At 40.1% G+C, this 27,911-nt stretch overlaps 1 protein-coding gene and 2 non-coding genes across 6 annotated transcripts; all 3 read right to left on the bottom strand.

Moving 5' to 3' along the window:
• Positions 1–271: 271 nt before the first annotated feature.
• On the bottom strand, positions 272–27,307 carry NAP1L4 (nucleosome assembly protein 1 like 4). 4 transcript variants are annotated; one of them, XM_038138151.1, is made up of 16 exons: positions 27,179–27,307; positions 23,303–23,334; positions 22,284–22,344; positions 20,735–20,836; positions 19,667–19,808; positions 19,473–19,559; positions 17,820–17,939; positions 17,163–17,234; positions 14,232–14,371; positions 12,179–12,324; positions 10,353–10,375; positions 9,632–9,751; positions 9,311–9,340; positions 8,007–8,063; positions 6,832–6,869; positions 272–1,549 (listed from the first exon to the last, which is right to left on the bottom strand). In XM_038138151.1, exons 1-15 carry the CDS (start codon positions 27,274–27,276, stop codon positions 6,864–6,866), a joined length of 1,236 nt encoding a protein of 411 aa, XP_037994079.1. In that variant the 5' UTR covers positions 27,277–27,307; the 3' UTR covers positions 272–1,549; positions 6,832–6,863. The 4 variants fall into 4 exon arrangements, 3 of the variants coding, with proteins under 3 accessions (XP_037994079.1, XP_037994080.1, XP_037994081.1); XM_038138152.1 differs by lacking the exon at positions 6,832–6,869 and having other exon boundaries at positions 20,735–20,834; positions 22,283–22,344; positions 27,179–27,305; XM_038138153.1 differs by lacking the exons at positions 6,832–6,869; positions 27,179–27,307 and adding an exon at positions 26,517–26,867 and having other exon boundaries at positions 20,735–20,834; positions 22,283–22,344.
• LOC119702230 lies at positions 16,742–16,862 on the bottom strand. The gene has a single exon (XR_005257290.1). It is a non-coding gene; the product is annotated as a small nucleolar RNA SNORA54 (small nucleolar RNA).
• Positions 19,147–19,275, bottom strand: LOC119702231. The gene has a single exon (XR_005257291.1). It is a non-coding gene; the product is annotated as a small nucleolar RNA SNORA54 (small nucleolar RNA).
• Positions 27,308–27,911: the final 604 nt, after the last annotated feature.

Raw genomic sequence — 27,911 nt, 5'->3', positions numbered from 1 at the left:
AAATGACACTGCCTCCCTAAAAACCCCAACTCCTAAAAAAGATTCCAGACTGTTTGCTTGCAAATTGAGGAAGTGTGTTCTGATTTACATCAAAGAACTGTACACTGCTATATTTACAAGGGCTCCTGTTTTGGCTTTTGGCAAAGGCAGATGTTCAGCCAGGAGCTTTATGTCCAAACAGCTGGAAAGGTGCTGTGTTTAACACTCCACCATTCACAACAGGATGCTCATTTCTCCTAGGAAGCATTAGGGACCAGACAGGCACCACCAATCATGTTTCACAACTTTAATAGAATATTCTATCTATTCTGTACAAATTGAAAACACTGTATTAAGTTACAAATGTGTAAGGTAAGGCTGGAGCACTCTACATGCCTGGTCACAGTGTTGATACAGCTGCTATTCAACTGCTGCCAGAGGTTGGTAATGGATGCTGAAACTAGAAACGTGTACTTTAAGTGCCACACAACAACAAAACGTAGTTTTGCAGACTTCAGAACTTGAAATAAAACAAATTGTGGAATGGAATCATTTCAGTGTTGCAAGTAAGTCACCCAAACTTCAGATTTATTGAACTGACTCATTTTGATAGATTTCCGTGTTCATAGTGAAAGGTCCTTTCATGCTGGACACTAAGCAATAAGACTGGAAATTGTCTGGTTCTTTGGCTGCAACCCACTTCCACCAACAGCAAGTTTGGCCTTTACATTTTGATCTTCATCCAGAAGAGTTGTCATTTTGATGCGAGTTTGTTTCTTCTGTCTAGACTACTACATTGAGACCACTTTGAATTACCTGTTTTACAAGTACCCATATTGTATGCAAAAGAGGAAGAAGATTTTTCAAGTATATTAAAAACTATTAAAAAGCACTAATTCTGTCAAAGTACTTACAAACATGAATAAATAAATAGTAAGATGAACAACTAAGTCTCAAATATGACACCCTCTTCAATGAAGTAAAATTACTTCAACTCAACTGATTGTACTGAGATAATAAATATGACATTTAAAGCTGCTCAAGCACTAGTTCAATTTGTAGGTTGCAAGAAACATTAAAAAACGGGGGAGGGAACTAGCAAAAAAGTCATATTGCTCTATCTGTTTCAGCTACCATACATGTAATCCATTTACTTTAGCTTCTCAGCACATTGCTATTCCACGATTTTCAATGTTGAGCAAGAAAATGGATAATCCTCACATGGTAGTCTGGACTATTCCCCTATGCATAGGGCAAAAGGCTCTAAAGGCCTATTGACATACTTAGCTACAGTGTACCAACGGCTGTAGAGTGTGCTTTATTTAAACCTCATATTTCCCAAATGCATTGAAGTTGCCACTGTACATGTTAAGCAATAAAGTTAGTGAAAATCATGCATTTTAAAACAAATTAATTTTAAGCATTGTTAATAAGATTGTGCTGCAGCGATAGAATATCCTGAACTGCAGGCCAGGTATCCAACTATTTGTTACAAGTTGTTCAAATATCACTTCCAAGTGGTATTTCCTTATTACTGTTGTTTGCATTCAGCAGGTTGGCTGGACTCTTTCTGCATAAAGGGAAAAAAGAGAAAATAAACAGTTAAAAATCAAATTGGCATAAAAGAAAACACTTCAACAAATAGAGAGAAACTGGCTATGTGGTTCTGAATTAACTAGGTATCACTAGCATGTACAAAAATGCTACATGAAAATTCAAGCTACATCATAAAGGTCCAACAGAGTCACCACATTTACTGGGTTTCCCCTTGCCCCCAGCTGCTTAGTACCCCATAATGCTTTATCTATTTTTGTGCTGTTAACACTGCATCCTGCAGGCCACGGTTCACACAAACAAGAAAGCAAACCACCACCTACTCCCCTCAACCACAGGCTCTATTTGACTTCCAGCCCTATTAAACAGTTTTAACAATAAACTGCCACCTCCTCCAGCTCTGAGGAGGGAGGAAGGCAGGCTGCTTATTCTGCAGCACGCCTGAGTTTTTCCTTAGGAGCCTTTCCCTTTCTGCTAAGGTGATAAAAATGTAATTAATGTGTTGATTCCTTCTAAGTTCTGCATCACCAGCAGGTAACTATTCAACAATTTAACACTGGGCAAGAAGTCCATATGTTAATGTGAATATGTAAAAGTAGAAACACCTTCATTAGGTAGTTAAACAGCTTCCCCTTTGGCAAAGGAAGTTTATTTGGGAATGAGAACAACTACTCAAACAGCTAAGAACTTCAGGTTTACAATGCACTTCTTGCTTTTTTTCCATTGTAAAATAGCATTCTTAGAAAGCAGGAGAATTTATTCAGTGAACTTCCACTTTGCTTCTCCCCTTACCATTCTCAATATAGTTTATTAAACACAGTCACAGAAACCTGTGCTGCAGTCTAGTAAAGAAAAATACAGGTATGAAACACAATACCCTGAACGTCACTGATGCAAAGTAAAATGTTTCTTAGTTATTATCCTAAAGAGGTTTATGTGGTATAAAATATGTACCCATGGCAAGCTCAGTATACATCAAGTAACCAAGAGCTAAGACAACTGAAACATTCTGCCTCTAGCATGGAAGAATAGGTGCAACTAATTTAAACTTCCTTATCATGAAATTTTGCCCCGATAACCTGCACTAAAACCAGGCTGTTTCTCTGTTCCTCACCAAAACTGCTTTACAGTCATAGTAGTCACCATCATTCCCACTGCAATTCAGCATTAGAGCCAAATGCAGATGTGTCAGAGACCTTTCAGACTTCTTCCTTGTGGTATTCCTCACCCAGCACATCTGGCTAACTTTAACTTCGTTCTCTCTCATCTGCCTGAAGTTCCAAATAACACCGCTGTGAATTACACTGCACTGACTGGGGACTAAATACAGGAAAAGGGGCATGTTTACACAAAACAAAATTAGCATTCTTGCTCTTAAATTTAACTGCCACTGGTAGTACATTGCATGCTATTCCTTTTCATTGAGGGGCAGGCAAAACAGCAGCATTTTTATCTCAAGTCTTCTTAAGGTTTGTATTCTTTAAACTGCTTGGTATTTGAAAATGGCCAGAGTAGTGTGCAGGCAGCATCACTTCCTCTGCTCTTTGCCTTCCGGATAAGAGCCATGATAAAATAACAAATCTGCCATTTAAAAGGTACTTTAAAAAATCTTTCAATCTTTCCATCTCCCTCCTTCCTAGTCACCTGTTACATTTATATCAAGACATACCTAGATTGACCACTGCAACCATTTCTGCCAAATTTTAGCGATCAACCAAAACATTTGTTGTATTTTCTAATAAACTCCATTATCCTTTCCTTATTTCTGTAAACACTTATATCATATTTACTGCATATAAATGTTTATCCTGTAAAAACTGAGTCACAGTGATCACAAAGCTCTTTTTTAAGAACCTTTCAGTGTTGATTACTGCTCTCAGACAAAAAAAAATTAGTTTGAGGGGTTCCTGGATCTGACTCAGTTGTTGGAGGATTTTGAGACAAATACTGCTATTTTTATGCTATTTTTAGGTTATACTTGAGGGTGTATCTCTGTTGGCCCTATATACAGAATGTTTAAGCAGGCCCTAAGTATGAAGGCAGTACTTCAGACCCAGACTCCAACATAATCCATGTTCTCCCACCGCTTTAACACACAGCACTGCCCTTGCTGAGGAAGCCAGTATGTGAGCTCCACGCTGCCTTCAGCTACCCTCAGCCTCATGCAAAGCATCTCACAGCCTAATCCCAGAGGACACCAGCACAAAGAGACCGTCATTCCCTTCCAGTTACAGCTGCTCCAGCAGGCACAGGCACATTGAAACTCATCTCTGGCCTTTGCTGGCTCCTGCAAGATCAGGGTCCAGACTCCAAGCTGTGAGTGGGATGCAGAGCTGACATCCACACTCCCTCAGGATGGGCTTTAAAGCCTGAGCCTGCTCTTCCTGCAGAGCCCAGACCTGGTGACACTGGGTCAGCAACCACTACCACTGATCTGCCTAAGCCCCTGTGCTGTTTATCACCCCATCCTGGCAAGGTTTCCATTCATGCTCTATTTCCCCTAAATTAACTTCCCATGAAATCTTAGAAAGGTAGTGAAGTGCACTGGCCAGGCAATAAAGACCAGAGAGACTTGAACTGGCAAAGATAAAGAGGAATTGCATCTTATTTAAAAAAAAAATTTAACAATAAACACACATACTCAAGATCACTACCAGGGCTACCAGAGACAAGAATTCTTCTGGTTGTAAACAGATTCTTTACAGTAACCATAAGCAAACTTAAATTCATCTTAAAATTGGGAGGATTTAAATTTTTTAATATCTTTTAAGTATTTCGTATTCACTTATTCTGTGCAAGGAATTTAAACTGCTCTGGGCCTTTAATTTCAGTTTGAGATACCATTCCAATGGATATGAACAAGCTGAGTGAGACCCCACCTATTTTATCACTTTTGCTAACAACGATCAATATATAGCTTTTTGTTACTGCCACTCACTTATTGCATCACTTTCTCAGAATTAAAAACTGCACCTCAAATCAGGAACATAGAGCTAAAACAGAGAAGAAAGTAGGTCTGAGTTAATACTGCTTTCTTGACTTTCCTCAAAAACCCCACTGTGTCTGCCCATCCAGTTAAACTGGTGTCCTAGAGGCTGGGGACATAAGCCCAAAATTTCCAAGTATTTTATTTTAGCAATTTTGTTTTTTCAAAAGACATCCTAAAGGAAACACTGAATTTCTGTTAGTATTCAGTGTTTGAATACACTAGGCAAGATACATTCCTAAGTGATTCAAAGAGCAATCAAGTCTTTATCTCCTTACTTTTCCAATTCACTTTTTGGGAAGCTTCCCATCTGCTAAGGTGGACATGCAGGAACACGCAGATCAACAAGATCTCATCTGACTCCCCATGAACTCTGCTGCCAACAGCAGCGTCAAGACAGGCAGCAGGCACTAAATCTGATGTCTTTTCCAGTGGGGAAGGTAGAAAGCCTTTCTGAAACATCTTCAATGGAAAAGTCCAATTATGGGACCTAAAACTGAATTTTATCCTTATTTCCTATTCTCTGTTACTGAAGAAGAAAAAGTAAGGATATCAGAGTGTAAACCCAGAGCTAACTAGAGTTAAGTGAACAACCCTAACCCAAACTGCCTGCCTCCACACCAGGTTCTGGAAATGAATTTGCTGCTGACAGGTCCTGCCACTGTAACCCAGATGACAAAGGATCTTGAAGCCCAAGCAGTCTCTTACACACAGAGCAGCTCTTTTGCTCATGATTCAAACCAGCACGCTGCACTACCCTGTCAGCTACTTCTCAATTCAGGCATAGCCTCAGCAAGGTGAAATAAAGGCAGCTAAAGGAATGGGACATGCAAGCACATAGAAAAATGTACTACACAAAACCAGCTACATTATCCAGTTTCATAGCATCTTCTGAAGCTACTTCCAATCATCTGACTGTTCAGTCTTCCAAAGCCACAACTTATACATGGTATAAGTGCTTTGTGTAAGAGATGGTAATTATCTGGTTGTAGCTGGACAACTCAAATGTACTTAAAATTCACAGGAAGGAAGGAGGAAAAGTTTACCAAGCAGAAAGTGTTGACATGCAGCAAATGTACTACAACAATAAAGGAGGAGGTAATATGGAAAGGACTGAAAAGGAGAAACTGGATTTGAAAGGAAAACAGACCAACTTGTGTACATGGAAAACTATTCTAGATAAGAAAAACAGGGAGTGGAAACTGGAAGGCAAAGAAAAGCAAGGAACAGGGAAAAAGAGGACCAGAAAATGGTACAAGCAGGAGAAAGAATGGAAAACAGGACAGGACTGGGGTATCAGTGTCAAAAAATGAAATAAAAAAAATTCCAAATTGACTTGAAAAATTGGAGCCAGTGGCTAACAATTTTAACTGTAGGGAGGGAACACAGCTGCGTAACAGACTGCAGCAGGACAACAGATAAGCCACTGCGACAAACAGATGTTCTACTGCTGCAGGTGAACCACCAGTGCACGTATGCTGAGGCACCAAAAACCAACACAGAAGCACAGCTCCATTTTGAGTGTAACAAAAGCAAGGAAGGGCATTATCTATGCAGAGGGAGAGAGCTTGAAGGATTATAGCTTCTTCTAAATAATTAAAATAAAAAGACACAAGCCTAAAATACAGGAGGGGAAGAAGTATGGAGGCTGTTGCAGGCATTGTTCTCTGTGAGGAATGGGATGAAAGGTGAAAGATGACAGTATACAACAGAAGGAAATTTTTCTCTCTTCTTTTTAGGAGACAGATGAGCAGAAGAACAATACCTGTGCAGAATCATGAAAGATCAAGAAAAGGCTTCTAAGAGTGACTGCCTGCCTTTGTCAGGCAGCATAAATAAGATGCTGGAAAAGGCATACTAAGTAAGCTGATGACTTAGAAGAGTTTAGGAAGAGCAGAGAAGATATTTAAGAAATAATTTGCAAGTGCATTAGTAACAGTAAAGAGATGCAACATCAAACTAGAAACAAGGAAAAATAGTCTGACAAGTCTCAGTATCTTTTATCATGTGTATATGAAATACAGTTTGATTGCTTTAAAGACAAAGCAGGAAGTGTACCAGGAAGGCAGAGAGTCATTCTGAAAAATCTACTTTAATTATAATGATTAAAAGGCACGCATCCCTACACCCATTTCTTTCTATTTTTTACTAATAAAACCTAAACTCTGAAGTCACTATTCCCCCATTTCTTTTCCCCATACAAGGAAAAAAACCAAAACAAAAACAAAACAGAAAATCCTAGAAAACAAACTACATTGCATGACTACAAATGGGACTCTTGGAAGTTAGGTATGAATGGAATTCCACCTTACCTAGAAATGTATGAATGAATAACAGACTTATATTACACCTAAATGGGAAAAAATTGAAAGGAACTGTCAGCATGGATGAAAAGTGAAATGTACAAAATAATACAGGAGGCAACAACCATAACCTTCCAAGATAACTTCAATGTTTTTTCCCCTACAGAATACCAAATCCTCTAGAAGGATACTTCACACAAACATATGTTAATGTAGAGCTAACATTGTTTCTCAGCTGTCCAACTTTTTCCCATTACAGGTACACCACTGCATCTGAATCCTACAGAGCAGTCAGAATACTGATTTTTGCCAATCTAACCCTGTTTGATTGATCTTTGTACAAGACAGATTTTCTTTAGTATACAGAATTTCTCATTAAAGAAAAACAAACCTGACTCTTCACAGTGACAAAAACCATTTACTAATGATAGGATGATGTATAAAACTATACCAGAAGAGTGACATGTCAAGCTGCTGTTAAGACTCTTATCCAAAGATCAAGCAGTTTTGCATGCCTTTCACTTTTTCACCTGTCTTTATAAAAAATGGAAAGCTTTTATGATGTTTTAAGAACTACATGAACACAAGTCTGTCATCACTGTCCCAGCTTCACTAAATATAAACATTTACTATGACTGAAGAACTGAAAAATACCTATCAGAAGGAACACTAACCCTCAAGGCTGAATTTTAAGCCAGGTATCATAAAGTTTAAAATTCAAAGTTGAGGACTGACTTTTTTTGATTTCTAACCAAGTACAGACATACAGAGTCTAACCTGCAGCCATCAGGACAACAGTAAAGAACAATTCTAAGGAAAATAACATAAACAAGCTAGTTGAGATTTGTCAGACTAATTCTAGCTTGAAGCCCAGCCAAAGAACATCTGAATATGACCCTTCTGAAGGAAAACTTTATCAGCATTACACAGAGATGTCATTAAGAAGCAAAGGCACATGTATTGGAAATTATCTTAGTGCATGTTGGAAGCAAAAACCTGCATCTTCTCAACTGATGCAAACATTAACTTCTCTTTGAAGAACAATTTGAGTGCTGAAGATAATAAAAACATTGCAGTCAGAAGCTAGGGGCTTTTTTTGATTGATCTTTTCACAAACTATCATACCCTAAACTACACTGCTCATGATTATACCCTGTTATGACTAAGCACACAAAAGTCCTTACCTTAGGATCAGTCTCTGCATCTTCCTCCTCTTCTCCCTCCTCTTCCCCCTCCAACTCCTATGACAAAATAGAGATAAACTAACAGAAATTAAAATAGGTTAAAAGTGCCCCTTTTTGTAATGGACAAAAAGCAAACTAGCAAATTATCACTGTATTCCAGAGTGTTTTAGATGTCAGCATGGGGCTGATTTAAAAGGATTCAGCATCTTACAAATTTTAATACAAAATCTTTAAAACATGATATAAAGGTCTCAGTATGGCTTAAGGCAACTTTTCTATGTACACTGCTGCTGCAGTTCCACAGCAATTTTTTAACTTGTACCGAACGAATTATTTTGAATTTTAGTTCTGGTAGTAGGATATATGCCTGATTTTGTTCTTTATTTCAGCCTCCCTCCAAAGAGCCACTTTATTTTGATTACTGTGGACAAGCTATGCATTCCTGTGCAGGATTTTTGCACTCAGTTTTACACACAACTACATCCAAGTGATAACATCTGGAACTGGAAACCAATTAAAAATACACATACAGACTTCTATCAATACCCAGCTTAAATAAATAAAAATATGAAAATGTTTAGTCACTCAACAGCCTAAGCACAGAGGGAAAAAAAAAAAAGACTGCATGCTGAAGGCTGCCAGCTCTCATCAGATCAGCTTGATAACCTCTGATGTACTCTGCTATGCTGAAGCTGACAACAGTCAGGGATGTACCTTTGACAAATTAGCAAGAACAGCACAGTAAAAGCAGTAAAGCAAAAAATGTAAAGGATATTAGTTCATTTAAGTGTGGTAACACTTAGTGGCTTTGTGCAAAGCCTTTCATAGTGTGTTTGTGTTCATACAACATTACTGCAAATAGACCAGAGCCAGCCTAAATCATTTATGCTGAGCAGTTGCACACTTCCCCTTTTTTTACTTGGCATTTGGTAAGACCCAGTCTTCAAGCTTATGACAACTAAAAGCTGACAGCTGGATCCCACTACCACCTAAGCAACAGATATTTACCATGCAGCACTCTAGAAAAAAAAAAACAACCTTGTCTTTAATTTTTGATTAATGTCAGAAAACAGCTTTCAAAATACTGGATAAAAAAATGGATATAAGCTCTTGCAGAAAGTACTTTTATGAAAAGGAAAAACCAGGCACAGTTTTGCAAGTTGTGAATGCTAAACTCTTTTGTAAAGAAGTACCATGAACAAGAGCACTTATGAACAACTGTTTTCTGCTCCATATAGAATTATTCCTGGCACTGGAATGGAATAGGGTAATCAGTAATGTATAAAAAATAGTGTGCATCTCACCTCCTCTTCACCTTCTTCATCTTCTTCAAACTGAAAAACAAACCCAAGGTTTAATTAGCTCTGCTAGTATTTGCATAAAAACTTCTGCAGTAATAGGTGTAGCACATTCAAACGCTGTAACTGAAACTAAGCCCCTTCCAGAAGCTGATTAACAACTTATAGCAAGATGAATGACCTTTCCCTATCCCCAAGTAGCAGGAATATCTTCAGGGTTTTTTTTGTTATTCTCATATAATTAATACTTCACCCTAGTCTAATCAGAAAAGGAGAAGTATGTTTCTATGTGCTGACTAATAAACAAAATGCTAATTGCATACATACATTATCATCATCCTCTATAGCTTCCCCAGTGAAATACAGCACAGCACGAGGGACTATCCTTTCACGGAAGAAGTGTCCAATTTCAAAATCTGCTGCTAAAGTGAATTCTGAGTCTTCATCCTGTAAAACAAATCAGTTTGAGTTTTCTACTGCAAATGTGACGCGATACACAGAAGCAGATGAAAATATTTCAAAGTAAGAGGTTTGGGAAAACATCACAATGTCATCACCAACCTTCAGGTCACAGGTACTTTCAGCATACTTTGTAACAATTAAATCTAGATTTGCAGAATTGAGATTTTCTGTACAAGCTGCCTACTTTCTACACACAGGTTAGTGTCCTGCCAAGGGACCTTTTATTAAACAGCTCATATAGACTTGGCTGGCTCTAGCATCTGACAGTGCAGAACTGTTCAGAATGCTCCAGACTGATTTTTCTAGTCAGGTACCAGCCACACAGTAGTGCTGAGTGGGCAGGGAAAATAATGACCTTCCCAACAGTGACCACTGGAGATGTCTTGGATCAGCAAGTCGTGTAACAGTGAACTGTCAATGGATTACTTGGAGAAGCCGACAGTATCTTTTATCAAGGTGAAGCCCAGCTTTGTCAAAAGCAAAAATAGCAACAGAAATACGCAGTAGTTAATAAAAGAATCCTACAGTCACTACACTTGGCAAAAAGGATGTGGCAAAGAGCAATTGTGCTGCTTCAAAAACTTACCAGTGACTCTCCATCACCAGATACTGCAAAAAGAAAAGACAACACATTTAAGAAATCCCTGTATAGTCTCACCCACCTCAATACTCAAGATGACAAAACACAGTATAAAGACCTTCTCATACCAGAAAACATTGAAGTTATAAAGGCTTCACTAGGTAGCTATTAAAACTATGACAATTCAGATTAGTTTTAAGTTAAACCTACAGAAATGATAAGAATTTCACATGTTGTACTTAAAGCATCAAAGCTGCCATTTGGATGTCAAAGATTTTTGCACAGGAAATACTCTTTCTACAAGGATGGGTTCAGAGGACATGTGGATCAACACATGTGGTTTCTCTATTAATGCTGTAATTACAGTAACTTCATTTGGCTGGAGCACTACACCTACACCTCCTCTCCCCCATAACAACTGGAACTAAGTAGATGAACATTTTGACATGAATCTGCAAAGCACTGTTGAGAAGAGGCCCAGTACTGTAACCAGCATGGAACAGGGTGTGTGTTTTGTTTGTTTAAAGAAAAAACCCACCAACTAACCAATGACAAAAAAAAAAATCATCAAATCAATGCAAAAAACCCCAACACAAATCCAAATGTATTTCCCTTCCCTAAACTACCATGTAATCTACTCTGAAAGTGGTAATTTGGCTCAGTTCTCAAGTTGAAAATGCAAGTATCCACTGCCAGCAGATGTCAGTGTCTTATCATATACTGCTAATTCCAAAGCATACCCTTTTGAGTATCTAAAAGAAAAATATAACACCAACAGGAGATAAATCTCCATGCTTTCCTCAAAGCAGCAACAAAAATTAAATGACATTTCTGTACCAAACCACCTCCATTTTAGAAATACATATCCCATGTTTCTTAACCAACATACATGGGCATTTGCAGTAGTAATTAGGAGGGACAGGTAGTTCATAACAGCCCACAACAGAATGAAGAACCATTCTGTTCAGTACACCTCTGGAATCACAGAACAGTTTGGGCTGGAAGGGACCTTGAAGATAAGTTTCAACCCCTCCACCTTTCACAGACCAGGTTGCTGAAAAGCCCATCCAGTCTGGCCTTGAACACTTCCAAGAATGCCCACAGAAGTTAAGGATGCCCCAGAGTGTTCCAGTGTCTCACCACTTTCACAGTCAAGAATTTCTTCCTAATAACTAACCCAAACCTGCCCTCTTTTGGCCTAAAGCCATTCCACTTCTCCTGTCACTACATACCATTCCAAAAAGTCCCTCACCACCTTTCTTGTAGGACCCCTTCAGTCCACAAAATAAACTACTTCCCACATCTATGTTTGCAGAAGAGGACAACAAAAGATGGACCAAGAGAAAAATAATGGTTTTGGAATCCATCTGAATTGTTTAAAATGTGAGTACACATCTAACATTAGACTAGGAAAATGGGAAAATTATTTATGGAGTATCAGGGATCACTAATTAATCCCAGAAAAAACGACACAGACGTTTCAATGAAAACACTATGCTGTAACTTGACCAACAATGGAACACAGTTCTTTTGCATGTTAGAAACAAACTGATGCACAGAGCCATCCTGTGGTAAAACATGTCAACTTCTTCAAGAGTCTAGGAGACTCTTGAATACTATGAATCCTGTTTACACTGCACACCTATTGGTCAAATTCTACAGAATAACAACAGAACAAAATCACCTGTTTGGATGGACATGAGTTTGCAATCTTCCTCTAGTAAGCACTTTACAATGCAGCAGCATAACCAGTTTGAATGTTTAAGTCACATAAATACAAATATATATAAACATATTTTAAGGATCCTGAATTCTTAAATTCCCAAACTTACCCTTAATTGGGCTGAAGAAGTTAAAAAATGAATCATTAGGTACTTGTTTAGTAATTGTCCGAACTGTGCCTCGGCCCTTATGTTTCTGTTTCTTCTTGATTGTTTTAACTGTAACATTTTTTCCTTTCTTCCAGTCAATGGTACACCTAGAGACAGCAGGTGAAAAACAGCATTTTAGCACAAGGCAGCAGGGAAAAGAAGGAACTGAGCAGCAGAGTAGCAACATCAAGGCCAAATGGTTTATCACTCTCTAGATAAAGCTGCTTGACAAGATAGGAAGTGGATCATAGTTCTAGAGATGGTGTGTATGTTGGACAGGTCAAATGTTTCCCTAAATGAAAATGTTTGTCTTGGCAGACTAACCACTGCCCCCACTCCACCTGTAATTCAATACCTCTGGCCCAACAACTGGACTGCTGTAACCAGGGACAGGATTAAGCTATTCCAGACAAAATCTCCACAGTCAGACTGTTAGAAAACAATACATTATATCCTTTAACTACAGGTCAAGGCAGTGTCCATTTATCCTAAAAATGCATGTCCAAAGAGTGGCCAGGCAGAGGGATGTTTGAGCTGCCCAAAGAGCAGTGCTCAGATTGACCTGGCAGCCAAGCACATCAAACTGAAAACAGACTAATTTTCAGTTCCATTCTGCTGCTCTACAAACTGACACTCAATGAAAAGTCTCTTTCCATTCAAACAAGTTTTACCCAAAGCTGCACATGGCAAATAGCGAGGGGCAAACACAGCTAATTCTCCTATAATGGAAATAATGGTGTCACAGTAACCCTTAAATGCCTCAAAAATACCTTGTCCTACAGACAGATAGCCAAAGTCACCAGTTTTATACTTAACCTGTATAATAAAGCACAGACATGTTTCCTGCTCTACTTGTACCATATCTAACACCTTCCTCTGGAAACCTCAACTGAAATGAAAGTTTTGACAAATCAGCAACCCAGGAAAGCATTCTTTTATAATACTTAAAAATATTTTGCTGTAATGAACTAAAGTTTTCTTCAAAAAGGAGTAGTCTAATACTTAGGCACAACTTTCACTAAACATCCAAGAAGACATTTTGCCTCACTGCAGGTGAATGCTGGATTCAACAACACGTAGAACTAAAAGTCAAAAGGTTTTGAGGTTGTCAGCATGCCTTCACAAAACCAAGTATATGGCCTACCTTAAATGTGAGTTTAAAAACCCCAAAAACCAAACTGCCAAAACACATCCTTGAAGGGGTAGGAAAAAACCTAAAACACAAATATTCACCAACAGGAAAGAATACTTAGATGCTAAGAAAAATAGGGTACAAAAGCCATTTTTCATTTGTGTCAGCTCTGCTCTGGCACTGGAATTTGGTTATAGAACAGAGATCGTGGATGGGAACAGAAAGGGTTAGCTTAGATTGAATGATTCTTTTACCCCCAAGAAACTCTAATATGGTGTTCAACCCAACAGGCTTCCAGAACAGACATGAGAATTCCCCATCCAGAGCTGTCTCCTGAACATGTGTTGCAAACAAAATAAAAATTTTAAAAATTACTGCATTACATCCACAGCTGCCAGGATCAAACTGTATAACCCTGATGTTCCAGCCTGAAAACAGGCTGAAAGAACACACGATAAACATGACCTATTCCTGCCTGATAATAATAAACCAACTCCTGCTGGAATAAAAATTGCTGAGGAGATGACAAGAATCCAAGAGAGTCCAAGGCTACCTATCAGACTGAGGAGGGGGGCAGTCTGTGAGAAGTAAGAACTAAAAATAATTTACGCACTTACCTGGAAATAAAAAGTTTGTTACCTCAGACAGAGAACTATTAAATTTGAGCAGTGTTCCATTTAAAATGTACACAATGTTAAAATATATCCCCATCTATGCATCTGTTCTTCTGCTTGCTGAGACTAACATCATCATGCCTACAAACATTCCCAGCTTTGAAGTCAGTAACAATTTTATCTTTACTAATCATTACCATGATAAGCAAAAAAAAAAAAAAAAAGCATTTGTACTTCATAAGCTTTTTTGAATTTCAGTTTTCCTTACCCCTCACAATCAACTATTTCAGGTCCTTCAAATGAAAAGGGATCTGTCTTGTCTGGCTCCGACTTCATCTTGTATGTTTTTGTCAGGACTGAATTAGAAAAGTAGTCATTGGGCCCAAAGTGGAACTCTAATGAGAAAGACTGGAAGAAATTTTATGTTACCACTAACTTCCATCTATGAAATAGTGCATCAGCATAATTATCATTAATCAAACTCTGAAAATAGGAAAAAAATTATAATTTGATGGCAAACGTATTTGAAACCACAGCAGAAGCAGGAAATTATGAATGTCAATGAATTTCAAATGTGCAAGAAGCTACAACAACCTTGGCTTAGATTCAAATTATAAACAGGTAATCAGTAGATTTCATTCACCTTCACATATAGAACTGCTGTCTTGAAAGCAACCTTTGAAGCATTTTGAGAAAAGTCTTGATTTCTTTTCCTATGGAAGCCTCTCATCATCCTTGCACTAGGGATGAAGTTGTTATTATGAAGTAATTTTAACATTATAACAACACCATGGGGTTCTATTGCTCCCCCAAGTCTGATCAATATCATGATCTTAAGAGAGTGAATCAGACTTTATTTCCAATCAAAGCACAATTTAGACTGCAAGAGTCTATTTAAATAGCATAGTCCCCCAAGAACCAAAGGGTTTTTTTCCATTTGATAACAGAAAATCCTGCAAAGGAACACTGATTGCATAAACTGAGTCTTACAACCAACATTTCTCAACAGCTTACAGCCTGAACCAGGTGTTTCTGGTTATGTTTGAACCTCGTCTGGCAGCCAAAAATTGTTTGCAGAGATTCAGTTTCTTACATGAAGAACAAAAGGCACGTTACAGAAAACCACAGCATCCACAATGCATCAATTTTCAGTAAAGGTTTCTGAACTCCCTGCACAACGCTCACTTTGCACTCAGGATCAACTATGAACATTTTAAGTACACTAAAACTTAAGCTGTCTTGGAAAGGGGAAATAATAAAGAATAAAGGTTTTGGGCAGTATTGATTTAGTGACTTGAAGAGGGAAAAAGTCTGCAGGTCAGTTCAGCACAACAGAACTGAAAGCCAAAGCTTCCAACACCACTGCCCAGCCACAGCCATGTCTAACCGTTACTTTAAATATCTGATTTACTCTCCCAGTAATATGCATTAGCCCCAATCTGCATACAAAACAGATTACATAACTGCCAAAAGACTGGCCCTGAATATACTTCCCCAGGCATTCTTCAGACTCAAGCCAGAAAACTGCCTGTTATCACCAAGTCTGCCTTGCCATTCTTTTTCTCAAGGCTATTCATGCATGGACAAGATAAATAACTTGTGAAAACAGCCTGCTCATCACAGATATTTATCCCTCACTCATCTCCCAAAGGCCCCTAATCTTCCTAAGATCCCATGACTCTCCTCATGTGACTCATACCTGCTAAGAGAATGGTCAAGGAGTGATGGAGACCAATGGCAACAGCAGCCTTCCCAACCCCCGTGCTCCCTGTTTAAGGACAGGAAGCCACTGGGTCCCAGCAGCTCACTGGAATATCTGTGTTGATTTCACATTGCTTATTTCAGCTTTACTTCCCTTTAAAGCAGTTCAAGACAGCTGCATGGTTTGGAGGCTGTCTTCAGCAAAGGCTAATCTCTCTCTGGCAAACATGCTCAGGGGAAGAGTTACAAACTTAGCTTATCCACTACCAGTGACGAACACTCATACCCAAATAATCCCATAAACCATCACTGGGGCTATAAATAACTAACCAGTGGCACTCTTTAGCATGCAGGATCCCAAGGGCCAGCAAGACAAAAATATCTGCACACACTGCATTTCAGCATCTCACTGTATACCTGCTAATTAGGAGACAAGAAGCTCCAAGCTCCAATAATATTTGAAGTGTTGTAATAACCTTTCCAATACTCTATATGTGGACATCTCTGGGGTTTTTTTAATCAAATATGTGGTCATGAAGTTCAAAAAAAAGAAACTGCCTTTTTTAAAGCTACTTAAGTTATACCTAGATGCATCATTCAGGTCTAAATATGCAAGCTAAGGATCCTGATATCTAATAAATATGTAAATAGAAATTATAATTATAAAATACATATGAGTTTACCCATGTGGTTATAAATAAGTAAAAGTAAATAGTAATGGAGTCACTTAGGCTTCATGCACATTAAAGTTTCTACGTGCAGGCCATAACAAACAGGACTTTGAAGCACTTTAATTGCAATCAAGTAAATCCAGTTTTGGAGTGCCGTATCTAGGATTAATTGTTTTAGGTCAACAGTAATTCAGAAAATTCCTAATTATCATGTATTTCTTGAGCAGCAAAACCTAATCCCCGGCAGAATTAGTGTATCTATGACACACTGGTTATGTGAAGCTCATACAGTACAAAGCTACCACTGCTGCACCAATTTTCAACAAAGAACTGCAGATTTTGTTGTAAGACAGACAGTCACACACAGCTGCAGAACAGGTTCCACTCAAGCAGTCAGGAACACATCCTTTGTCTCCAAATACAGAAGGGACATGGAGTTTGTCAGCCTTCCATTATTGGATTTAATGTTGCACTGGAATGGAACCTCTTTGCAGAAAAATGCTGTCAAAAGGTTACGAACAGTGCAAGACCAGATAAATCTAGCGTGTAAAGAGTTTGAGAGAGAAAAAGAAAGCAGAAACTAGACAGAACTGAGCCAGAATTTTCATCTAGAAACTACAGCAATGTCAGAGCTGTTCAGGCTAAGAATGAAAGAGCAAAGAGTCAGGAAAGCTGAAGATAAATCCTTCAAAGGCAATGCATGAAAATAATAACCTAGAAAGAATCTTTACCCACACATAACAGTCAAAGAGAGCTGAATGAATATTTTGGAATGCTGCTTATTTCATTACTACAATCTTCATGAGAAACAAGGAGAAAACACTCACCATAGGCTGTCCTGGTTCAGAAAACTTAACTTTAATATCCTGCAGATGTTTCAAGATAGGTTCATCATATTCCTAAGCAGAAAAAAGTAAAATTCTATTCAGCAGGCAATATTTAGAAAAACAGTCTCTCCTTAAGAGAGAAGCAAACCTCGTAACTAATTCAACAACTTCAGCTGAAGTAAAGATCTGGACCTAAATTTCCTAATCATAGTTGCAAATTCTATATGCCAAATTCTCAGTCATTTTAGGGCTGATCTTCAGTAAACAAAGCTGCTAGGATGTATTACTGAAGATACAGTAACTTCCTGCAGGGTATTTATTACCTGTGAGATTCAAAGGCAGACACACTCCAGGGAATTCTTCTTTAACAACATTAAAAGCCACTAATTCAAGTGCAGGCATAAAATTACCTAACCTATTCAACATGAATTCAACCAATCCAAGGTATTCTTATAACCTTGCGACAATAATCCTTTATGGATTAAACTAAAATGCTTGTCCATCATTTCAAGCATCTTCAGGGATTCCAAAGACTCAAAAGATTTGGTGTCTTACACCAAAGGACTGACTCACACTCCACAAGAACTGACTATTAACAGGAAAAGCAGCAATTCATTTAACACAGCAGAAAATGTTCATTTCAGAGTAAAAACTTACTTGTACTAATTCACTTAGCATATCTACATTCCTAAAGATAGTAAACCAGAAGTCTGGAATTCCTTTGACATTTGTCTCTTCTGCTTTTTCATCTATTACCACTGCATTTTTCAGTTCTCCCTGGGAAAGAAATACAGAAACAGCTGAGAAATTAAATTGTGACTTCTTAGTATATTTAATAAACAGAGACAGAAGAACAAAACAATTGCCATCTCTAAAGCTGTGTTTAAGGAACATTTAAAATTTACTTTTTTTATTTCTCTGCTAATGAAGTTAAGAGATATAGGGTTTATTTACACAACTGAACATATACATAATTCAGATTTACTTTCAATTCATTTGGAATTCTTCTACATGAAGACTAAATAGACCAAGTATCTGCTTCACTGATTTGACACAACAGAAATAATTAAAACACTTTCTATCTTTCTAGAAAGAGAAAAAAATACAAATGCATATCTATTTTTCTATTAATCTAATTCCTGTAGCTCCATAAGCCACCTACAGCGTTTCATCTAAAAATTTAAAATTTAACTTTGTCCTCTGAAATGCTGTTTTAGCCTGCCTATTTTGCAGAATACTTGTCAAGTTGTTTTTTCCAGGTATCTTTCATTATTATGCTGTGTCTAATTATTACTATTTTGAGAAACAGGATGCCCTCCACATAACTGATGTCAAATGTTATAAAAAAGAAAAACGAGGAAGTCATTTCTCAATCCTGAACAACCCTGGGAATTCAGTCTGAATTAGCTGCACCTTTCCTTTCACACCACTAGATAGCAGCAGATATTTAAGATGTTTCTGGCAGCTGCCTGGGTTATGATGTGCCAAGAATACGAAGCTGCAATTTATTTCCCATCTAGACACGTTTCTGATTTTATTGTGTGGAATATGGCCTGTCAGTGCTGTGTGTACACAGAGCCTAAGGAACATTTTTTGCTCATGCACATGGAGCACTGTGTCATGCTAAATCTCAGGAGATCAGTAAAAACAAAGAGAACAATTCACTTTGAATACAGGAAAAAAAAAAAACAAACCAAGAAATCAGGCTAAGGAAAAAATGCAAAGAAAACCTGACAGAATGGCAAACAGAGTTTTCTAAGTAGGTCGCTTTTCTGAGACAAAGCCTGAGCACACATCTCCAGAAATGATGCTGGGAAAGTAACAGGCAGCCCACAGAATATATTATGCCTCCTAAATCTAGACAGCTCCTACTCAATACGCAAGTAGTAGGAATCCACCAGCCAAGCAGACATTTTATTAGCTCGATTCTGTTTTATGACTGCGTGACAAGTGTCTCACCTGTATTTATGAAAATGAAAGCTAATGATGTCCCCCCAAAATAATGGAGACAGGCAGAGAACCAACCAGTCCTTTATTATCTTAGGGTTTCATGTAGCACTGGAATGGAACCCATTAGCAGGAAGGTGCTGTTAATAGGTTACGAACAGTGCCAACAAAGGCAATTCCTCAATTCCTCCAAGTCACAAATGTGAAAAAAGGCTAAACTAATGGTGTAGAAGCTTTCACTGGCCAAGAGTGTGTTCATCACAAGAATACATCACTGACACTAAAGTCCTTTCAATGGCAAGAATGAGAATTTAACTCTGACAATCTGATATATCCATAGTAGATGACCCAGCTTATACTCACAGCCAGTTTTTCTTCATCCTCATTTTCACTGTGCCATTCTGACTCTGCATCTGTGGGTTCAGCTTCCCCATTAATAAACTCTCTTCTCTGTGACAAAAAAAACCCAAAAATGTAATTGAAGATGTAAAATTATATATATGTAACCAGAACTGACAGAAAAAAACAAATAAAAATTATACACATAATTTTCCTACCTTATCAAAAAGAGGCTGATAGAGTGCTGCATATTTTCTCTCTAAGTCATGTACTTCTTCATAGAATTTAGCTTCTATATGGGCACATTTCACCTGGAGCTTTTTCAAGGCATCAATTCTTCTTATCACTGCTTTTGGAAAGCTAAAAATCAAAATAATTTAAGGTTAAAAGTTAGTTGCCTCAGCATTATTTCACGTATTACTGAGAAATAGGTTGCTTATAACTACATGCAATTTTTAAATAAAAGGCTTATGTCAAACATACATGTTTCTCCAAAACCTATTTCAAAAAGTTGAAAGAATCCTCTCCTACCCAAGGTGTTCTCAAAGATGTTATCTTCTGTTCCATTCCCTGGGGCCACTACCCTCCCCGTGTAGTTCAGAGATCTGAAATTAATACCTTTGTTTACACCTAAACTTTGAGACTAGATTTGTGTTGATCCATCTATGAAAAATAAGAATTGTGCATTCTACAGGAAAAGCTTTGATTCACGGGTCATACTCACAAAGCACACACTGCCCATCTGCACTTTAAATTATTAAACATTTAGACATAGTCATGTAAAAAGATCTCTTTACAGAACTTAGGTTTTTTTCTAAAAAGAGGTCTACAACTAGGTATTCTCAGTCAAGAAATAGAAGTATTTACTAAAGGCAGCATTTAAATCTGCTTTACAGTCAATATGAAACTAAGCTTCAAACTAGGCATATACAGGTCCTGAACTTTCCATTACATCCAGGACAGCAATCTTACAGAAATCATCAGTCAGTGTAGCACATACTCTGTCAGAGTAAGGGTCACAGAAGAAAACAAAGGAGGGGAGGGAGTTGTTTCTTTTCAAAACAAGAAATGGCCATGGTAAATACTGAATGGGACAAAATTTTGTTTACAAGTTTGCATGAGGTAAAACTTCACTCTTCTTCCAGAAGTAAGACACTATGAATCACAGGTTAAGTAACCCATTTTTCTTAGTGAATCATTTATTCTGATTTTCTGCCTTAATTACACAGTAATGGTATTCTATTATGCCTTCAGTCTTTCAGTATTTTATCATGCCCACTACTTACGTTTCAATGTAACTTGAAGGAGTAACTGATGTGTTGTCAAGACGTTCCTGAAGAGCTGCCAGGACCTGTGGATTTTGCATCACTTGGTCTGCCAGCTTTTCTATGAAGACAGAAAACCCCTTTTAAACAAATTTGCATAGATTTACAGTGCTTTTGTCATACTGTGTCTCACACCTCAAATAACACCACTGTTATTTTAGGTGTGAAAATAATGAGTATTTTACTACTAAAACAATTACTTCAGGACCGGATTTCAGGAATATAAAGTTGGATAATGATAGAAAAAGCACTCTTCTCTTTGCAAATCTATCAGTTGCTTTTACAAGCAAGTAGTACATTGACAACATAGGCAAATTTCCTGTTTTCCCCTTATGTAAGAAAGTACAAAACAGAACTTTCTCTATCCTTCTGTATTAGCTGTACCTTAAAAGCCACATATAAATTTTCAGGAGAACTACTGAATTATACTTCCAAGACATCTGTTTTCCAGTTAGTGTGACACCTGAAAAAACCCTTTCAACTCTGTGTACTGTACAATAAGCAGCTCAGCACTGTGACCTTGACAACTACTTATTTGTTACCTCAAGAAGATTTTACAATCTGTAAGATTCCTCAACTATCACAACACTTCCCAGAAGACAACTTTTACAGGAGATCAGATCTAAAATGCTTCTGGTTTGGTGTTACTTACTAATAACCATGCACGGTGTCATGGTGTGAAGACTTTTGCTTTTCACATCTTTCCATTCTTTCTCACTGCTCTTTTCCCCAGACATTAAAAACCCAGTAAATTGCACAGCACGCACTAACATGGTGAAGCTTTTACATGCTTGCGTTTGTGTGTTGCTTTGTTTTTCTTATTTATTTGGAATTTTGTTGTTGTTTTTTCTCAAACAACATTACTTGAAAAATTATTTAATGGTGTCTACCAGTTCTCATGTGATTTTCAGTTGCCAGTCACAGAGGATTTCTTAAAAAAAATAAATAGCTAAGGAGGGAGACCTAAAGAACATTCAGTGACCATGTATATCAAACATACTTCACTGTAACTTACAAATTTGAGTGTTGGGAGAAATAATGGAACTGTAGCTTTTCCGCACTCACAAACAATAATTTGAAAAACACTACTCAGCAGTTATCTATAGACCTTGCTAATGAAGAATAAAAACTTCCAAGACATATTCTGAAGATGCACTTTCTGAGAAACAAGACAGTAAAGAACTAGCATAACAAACAGACCATTACCATTTTGGTAATTGGGCTGACAAAGAATACATGTTGTTACAAGCCAGTCTTTGCAGGCCTTGTTGCAAGGGTCTAGAGGGTCATTGCAGGCAATGGTAAAGCACCACAGTCACAACACATACAAAAATACAGCCTTCACTCTGGTTTTGGCTGCAGTAAACATGGAAAACATCAGAAAGTGAACAGTTAGCCTAAAAAACACTGCTTTCATTGTTTTGCTTTCAGCTGTGAACACATCTTCAGTTTTGATTGTAAAGGCTTGTTACACTTCTGTAACATCACCTACTACTATGTATTTCATACCTTTTTTGTTGCTTGCATTTTTAGCAGCCTCCAGAGAATCTGAAGCAGTATCTTCTGTTTTACTAAAAGAATTCAAAGGGTAACATATTAAAATAGCATCACATTACACAAATGTCAGCATTGAAGTACTTTGGTTTACTGCAGACATGTTTTATAGACAAGTATGCCAATAAAAGACACATTTATTTCTTCAAGCCTGTGAAAACCAAAACCAAACAAACCAACCTCAAAACAAAACAAAAACCTCTGTCAGATAAATTCATCTCATTAAGTGAACGGCTGGCCATTCATGTGTATGATTCAGTACGTGAATCACGCGGCCATTCACTCTGCACAGGAAAGTGTTATTACTCACAGATGAAAATATGAGATTCTTTTAGTGTAAGTGATGAAGAAAAACACGAAAAAGGCTGCAGGTATGAAAGGAACATGACACACTCACTCCTATTCTAAAAGACATGGCCCTGGCCCCCCATCTCCCTGCTGCAAGGTCTTCCATCTCACTTCCTAGGCTGGAGAAGGAGAGGGCCCAGCATGAGTGAACAGGCAGCCAGTATTCCCTGTGCTCCCTGCCAGTTTAGAGGTCACAAAATGCACACTGGACAGTGCTGAAATTAACCCAAACTCACACACAAAACCAGGAGAGATATCACATATGCAAATGGGTATTATCAGGTACAGGACAGAGCAGCTTATCCAGCACTGCAAGCCTCAGAAGAGCAGCAGCACATATAGATTTGCTACAGTTCCATAAAAATAATGTATGGTCAAAAAATACAACATAAACTAGGAAAAAAGGGTGCCTTTTTGCATGCTTAAATTACACAGATTAGAGAAACACTAAGGCTCTTCAGTTCTTTAGAGCATTTAGAAAAATATTATCATTTTATTCTTATCCAAGTCTGGTAATCCACTCTTCACAGGTTAAAAAAAACCAACAAAAACCTCTCCTGCAGAACACCAGATAAACACTTGGCTCTAACTACCTTGATTTAATTTCAGGAAAGCAGCCCAACATACCTGTTATCTGCCATCTGTGTGCCTGGATCCACCTGCAAGTTGAAAAGTAGTGTTTAAAAATACTTGAACAGTAATTAGTTTACCTCAACAGAAGATGAAAATAGAACAGGTCATTGTTTAAAACCTCAATGCAAATTAACAGCAACTGTTTTTTTCTATAAAATTCATCATGCATAATCTCTCCCAGGAAACCAAACAGCTACCACAGTAGCCGACTCAAAATGAAACTTGCTCAGTTTTTGAAGTCTGTCAGGTGGTTTAAAGCTCCTAGAACTTATTTTTTCTGTTAAATACTCCAGATACGAGTGAATTTCTACCCAATCATGGGTCTTCAGTCTGAAGCTAAGTGCCACAATTTCCTAGATTAGCTCAGCAGACTATAAAAAAAAAGCCAAAGAGGAAGCCATAAATGTATTATTTTCTATTCCCTTGACAACATCATAATAAATAATGAATTTTTAATCTCTGCCTATATAGCATACTTGAGCAAAAAACAATGAAAGTTCCAATAAATTAATTACAATAACTTCCAAATCACTTTTTTCTTTTATCACCCAAGCAGAAAAACATGTTTCACATGTCTGTCTAATCAGGGTTATTTTTGTGAGCTGCTTCTGCTGCTCTACAATGTCCCTAAAACTGTTGCTAGATAAAAAGAACACCAAAGAGAAGAAAATTATTTAGCAAGTGAAGGGGTTTTGACAGTGGCTAGGAAGACAGAATCCTCTGTATAAAGATTTGTTCCTTATTTATCAGGAGTCAGAAAATGAAGAGGAAAGAGAGAAGTTAGAATCTCATTATTAACAATGACTGGACCAAGTTTAGCACAGCTACTCCAGCCCCCAATATCTAAATTAGCTCTCCTGAGAAACCAGAGGGAGCCAGATTGTCTAACTTGTTCTGCTGTTCTTTCTTTTCTGGGGTGAAACAGCCCAGCCTCCACACGCATTTCAGTAACAGAGATTGGGGCTTTTTAGCCCCACTTTAAAAGGCTGATCACAAATTCCAGTAATCACTACCTGCCACAGAGAAGCACGGGTGGTTTTTTCCACCACCAAGCTTTCACGAAAGCAGACCTCGGTCTGTGAGACAAATTCAGAACAAAAAGTAGCTTCAACCATTCCGAGCTGACACAGGTCTGATTTCTCCAGCTCTCTGAAGGCCAAACAGGCTGATCTCAGGCCCAGCTTCCAACAGAGGGCTACCAAAGAAGAACCTGAGTGCTATTGCCAACTTGAGCGGCAGCCCAGAGATTGCACGCACTCTTCCATCTGGAAAATGCTCAATCCTGCTCTCAGCTGCAAAAGCAACACTTGCACAACCATTTCAAACAGAGCTGAAAAGCTTTGCTAGTTTTCAGCAGTACCAACAGCGCACTTCAGATTATTCCACAGGAAGTTGTTCACATCTCCCATATAAGCCTGGAAGCCCACCCTACAGGTTAAGCCCAGGAACAAAATAAAGGGGCTTCTGGCAGAGTAGGTGTTCCACCAGCTCGGGAAGATTCACTTCCAAATGCTCCCTCTTGCCTTAAACACAACAGGAGAAAGTGGCAATGCCAGCAACCACCTGCTAGAGCAAAACAGATTTTTACAATCTCACAGCTGAAGAAATAAAGGACCATAAATGAGCGTGCAACAGAAGGCAGGGGAAAAAAAGATACAATTAAAAAGGTTAAACAGAGCAAACTGACCTAATACCAGAGTTCAGCCAACAAGTTACACGATGCCAGTCACTATCAGAGGAGGCAACAGCAGGCAACTAAAAATGCCGACTGGCAGTACTTAAAAATTACCCCCCAAGACTCGTGGCCTCCAGCCTCGGCCCAGCAGCTGAGCTAATGGAACAGACTCTACTCCACATGAAAATTCTTCTGCTCAGCAGTTTGTGCTGTATTTCCTGCAGGGAATTACTTCTCAAGGGAAGACATGATCCTCATGTGTGTTTGAAAAACATGGAATAATGTTTGAGCAGCAGCTGAATTCATCCCCACTGGAACAGGCATGAACTGGGCATGTTCTGACAAAAGCCACTCACCAAGAAACAGGCAGGAATGAAAAAAGAAAAAAGGAAAAAGATACCATTCCCTGATGCAAATACACGCTTCAAGCCTTGTTTCATCCCTAGAGTTGTGCCTTTGGCAACTAGAAAGTAAAAAGAAGCATACAAGCAAATAATCAGATGCCACTTTCTTAGAAGACAGCCTGTGATTCCCAGTTTCATTCCAGCTGCCTTGCACTGACTCCACTGCCACAGAGGCACCAACAAAACTGTCGGGGACAAGCTGGTGAGGGCCGTGGAGGGCAGGGAAAGGTAATTTTAGAGACAGAGCTCAGCACACACCAGTTGAAAAAAAAAACAGTACCAAAGCACTGAGCCCTCATGGCCATTGGCTTCATTGCTTCCCAAGCAGCTTTACAGGCAATGAACACTGGAAAAAGCAACGGGAACCCCAGGAAACGGCAACAGAAGGAATCATTGCTGCCACCACCATTAAGAGGCCAAGTTAACGCCTCATTTCTCCTGGGCACGTCCCTGTGTCTGAATGACTCACGCAGATGAAGCTTTGGGGATGGAGGAGATCAGATCGAGCCCCTGCCCTACAAGGCAGGCTACTGCTGCAACTTGCCTGGCACAAATGTCACACACCATCACTCCCTCAAGGCTGCAGGAAACTACACTGGATGCACACCACGACAGGAAGAGTTCAGTACAAGGACAATACCCTGAAGGACACAAATTCAAGGGAAAAATCTACACACTGGCAAGATATACTCATCAACAGAAGTGCACACAGAATAAATCTTCCCTGCCTTGCACAAACCTTCTAAACGTAACTGAAGGAAAAAACAGGAAACTGAAGGACTCCTGAACTCACAGGAAGACTCCTGCCCACAGCTGTTAAGTGTTTTCCGTAACTACAACAAATCAGAAGAGAAAGTTACAGCTTCCGTTTGCGAGGCATTGAGCTGTAACCCCGCGGGAAGCCACAAACAAACAGTCGGATACTTTCTGTAAGGATAATAAGACGGGATCATTAAAAATCATTTGAGGAAGAAACTCATTCACCTGTTCCACAAGCCCCGGAGAGCAGCAATACTTAGCTCACCTCGGAAGTGTTGCAAAAGGAACACTATTTTGTTTAGAGATGCCTTCATAAAATTTTTCCTAGTAATGCCGGTTTCATCTGTAATTCCCACACTCGCGCCCCTACCTTTATATTTGAAAGCCTCGTGAGCAGATACTATAGGAAGGGAATCCAACAAATCCTACGGGCACCGGTATTGTGTGCGGTAAACAATCGCAGCATCAAAGAAAATTTCAAACAGGCCGTCAACTGGGACACAAGGAACCCGAAACGCAAACCCGAGCCCTCCGAACCGCCCGCCGCGCTGCGGGAACGCAACGCCGCGGCTGAGATCAGGCGAAAGCATCGCACCCCAGCCAAGCAGCGAAGGCCTCGACTCAACCCGAGCACGGCGGCGTGAGAGCGCCGGGGGCAGCGCGCACCGCGAGCAGCCCTCCCGCCCTCCTCCTCCCCCGCTCCCCGGGGAGGGCGGGGACAGGGCGGGCGCGCTGCCAGGCAGCGCGGCCATACATGCGGCCGGAACCCCTGCGTTCCCCGCCGCCGGGCACGGAGCAACGCGGGACCCGTTCCGTGGGCTCGAACTTCTGGCACCGCCCTTAAAATGGAACCGCGGCAGGCCGGGCGCAAACCCCGCCGCGCCAGGCGGCTGCAGTCGCCGCCGTGCTCCGCCCCTGAGCGGGCCCAGAGAGAATCCCCGGTGCCGCGCCGCGGCGACCGCGCCCAGCGCGGCCCGTCCGCCGTCCCCGCCGAGTGCCCGGGGCGCAGAGGCCAGAGCCGCCCGCCCTCACCTGCCCGCGCCCCTCACGCCGCAGAGGCCGCAGCGCCGCCGGGCTCCTCGCAGCCTCCTCGCTCGGGCAGCGCCGCCGCTAACAAAGGCGCGTCCCATTGGCCGCGGCGCGGGCCCCTCCCTCAGCAAGGGCGCCGCCGATTGGCCCCGGCGGCGCCGCGGCCGCCACGCCGCACGCGGGCCATGTTGACTGTTCGGCGGCGCGGCGCTCGGCCAATCAGAGCGCGCGGGCGGGGGGCGCGCGGGGCCGCGGGCGCGCGCGAGGCGAGCGCGTGATGCGGGGCGGGGCGGGGCCTGAGGGGACGGCGCGTGCCCGCGCCCTTAAAGCGACAGCAGCACCCCCTTTCCGCCTCGGGCCTGCGGCCGAAAGTCACCCTCAGCGAGCCCGGGGCTGTGCGTGCCGCGCCGTGCTGTGCCGTGCTGGCCCTCCGGCAAATATCGGCACCGCACGACAACCCGGGCCTGTCCCAAACACCCACAATGGCATCACCATGTCAGCCTTTAATTCTTTAATCAGCTCATTCTTCGGTCCCTGGGTAGAATCCACCTCCACCTGGCCTCTCCGCCCTGTCCTCAGAAGGACACAGCCATGACAACGTTGCAGCTGGGTGGGCTATCCACCATGTCAGCAATGCCATCCATCTCAGGAACTGCCATTTGTCATTCAGATGATCCATGCCGGGAGAGGATCCAGGCAGTTTCTGAGGCACCGTGCCTGGCCTGGGAAATGGGCT

Source organism: Motacilla alba, chromosome 5, assembly GCF_015832195.1.
Source record: "Motacilla alba alba isolate MOTALB_02 chromosome 5, Motacilla_alba_V1.0_pri, whole genome shotgun sequence".
Taxonomy (NCBI): Eukaryota; Metazoa; Chordata; class Aves; order Passeriformes; family Motacillidae; genus Motacilla; species Motacilla alba.
This window is presented reverse-complemented; position numbering and strand designations above follow the sequence as displayed.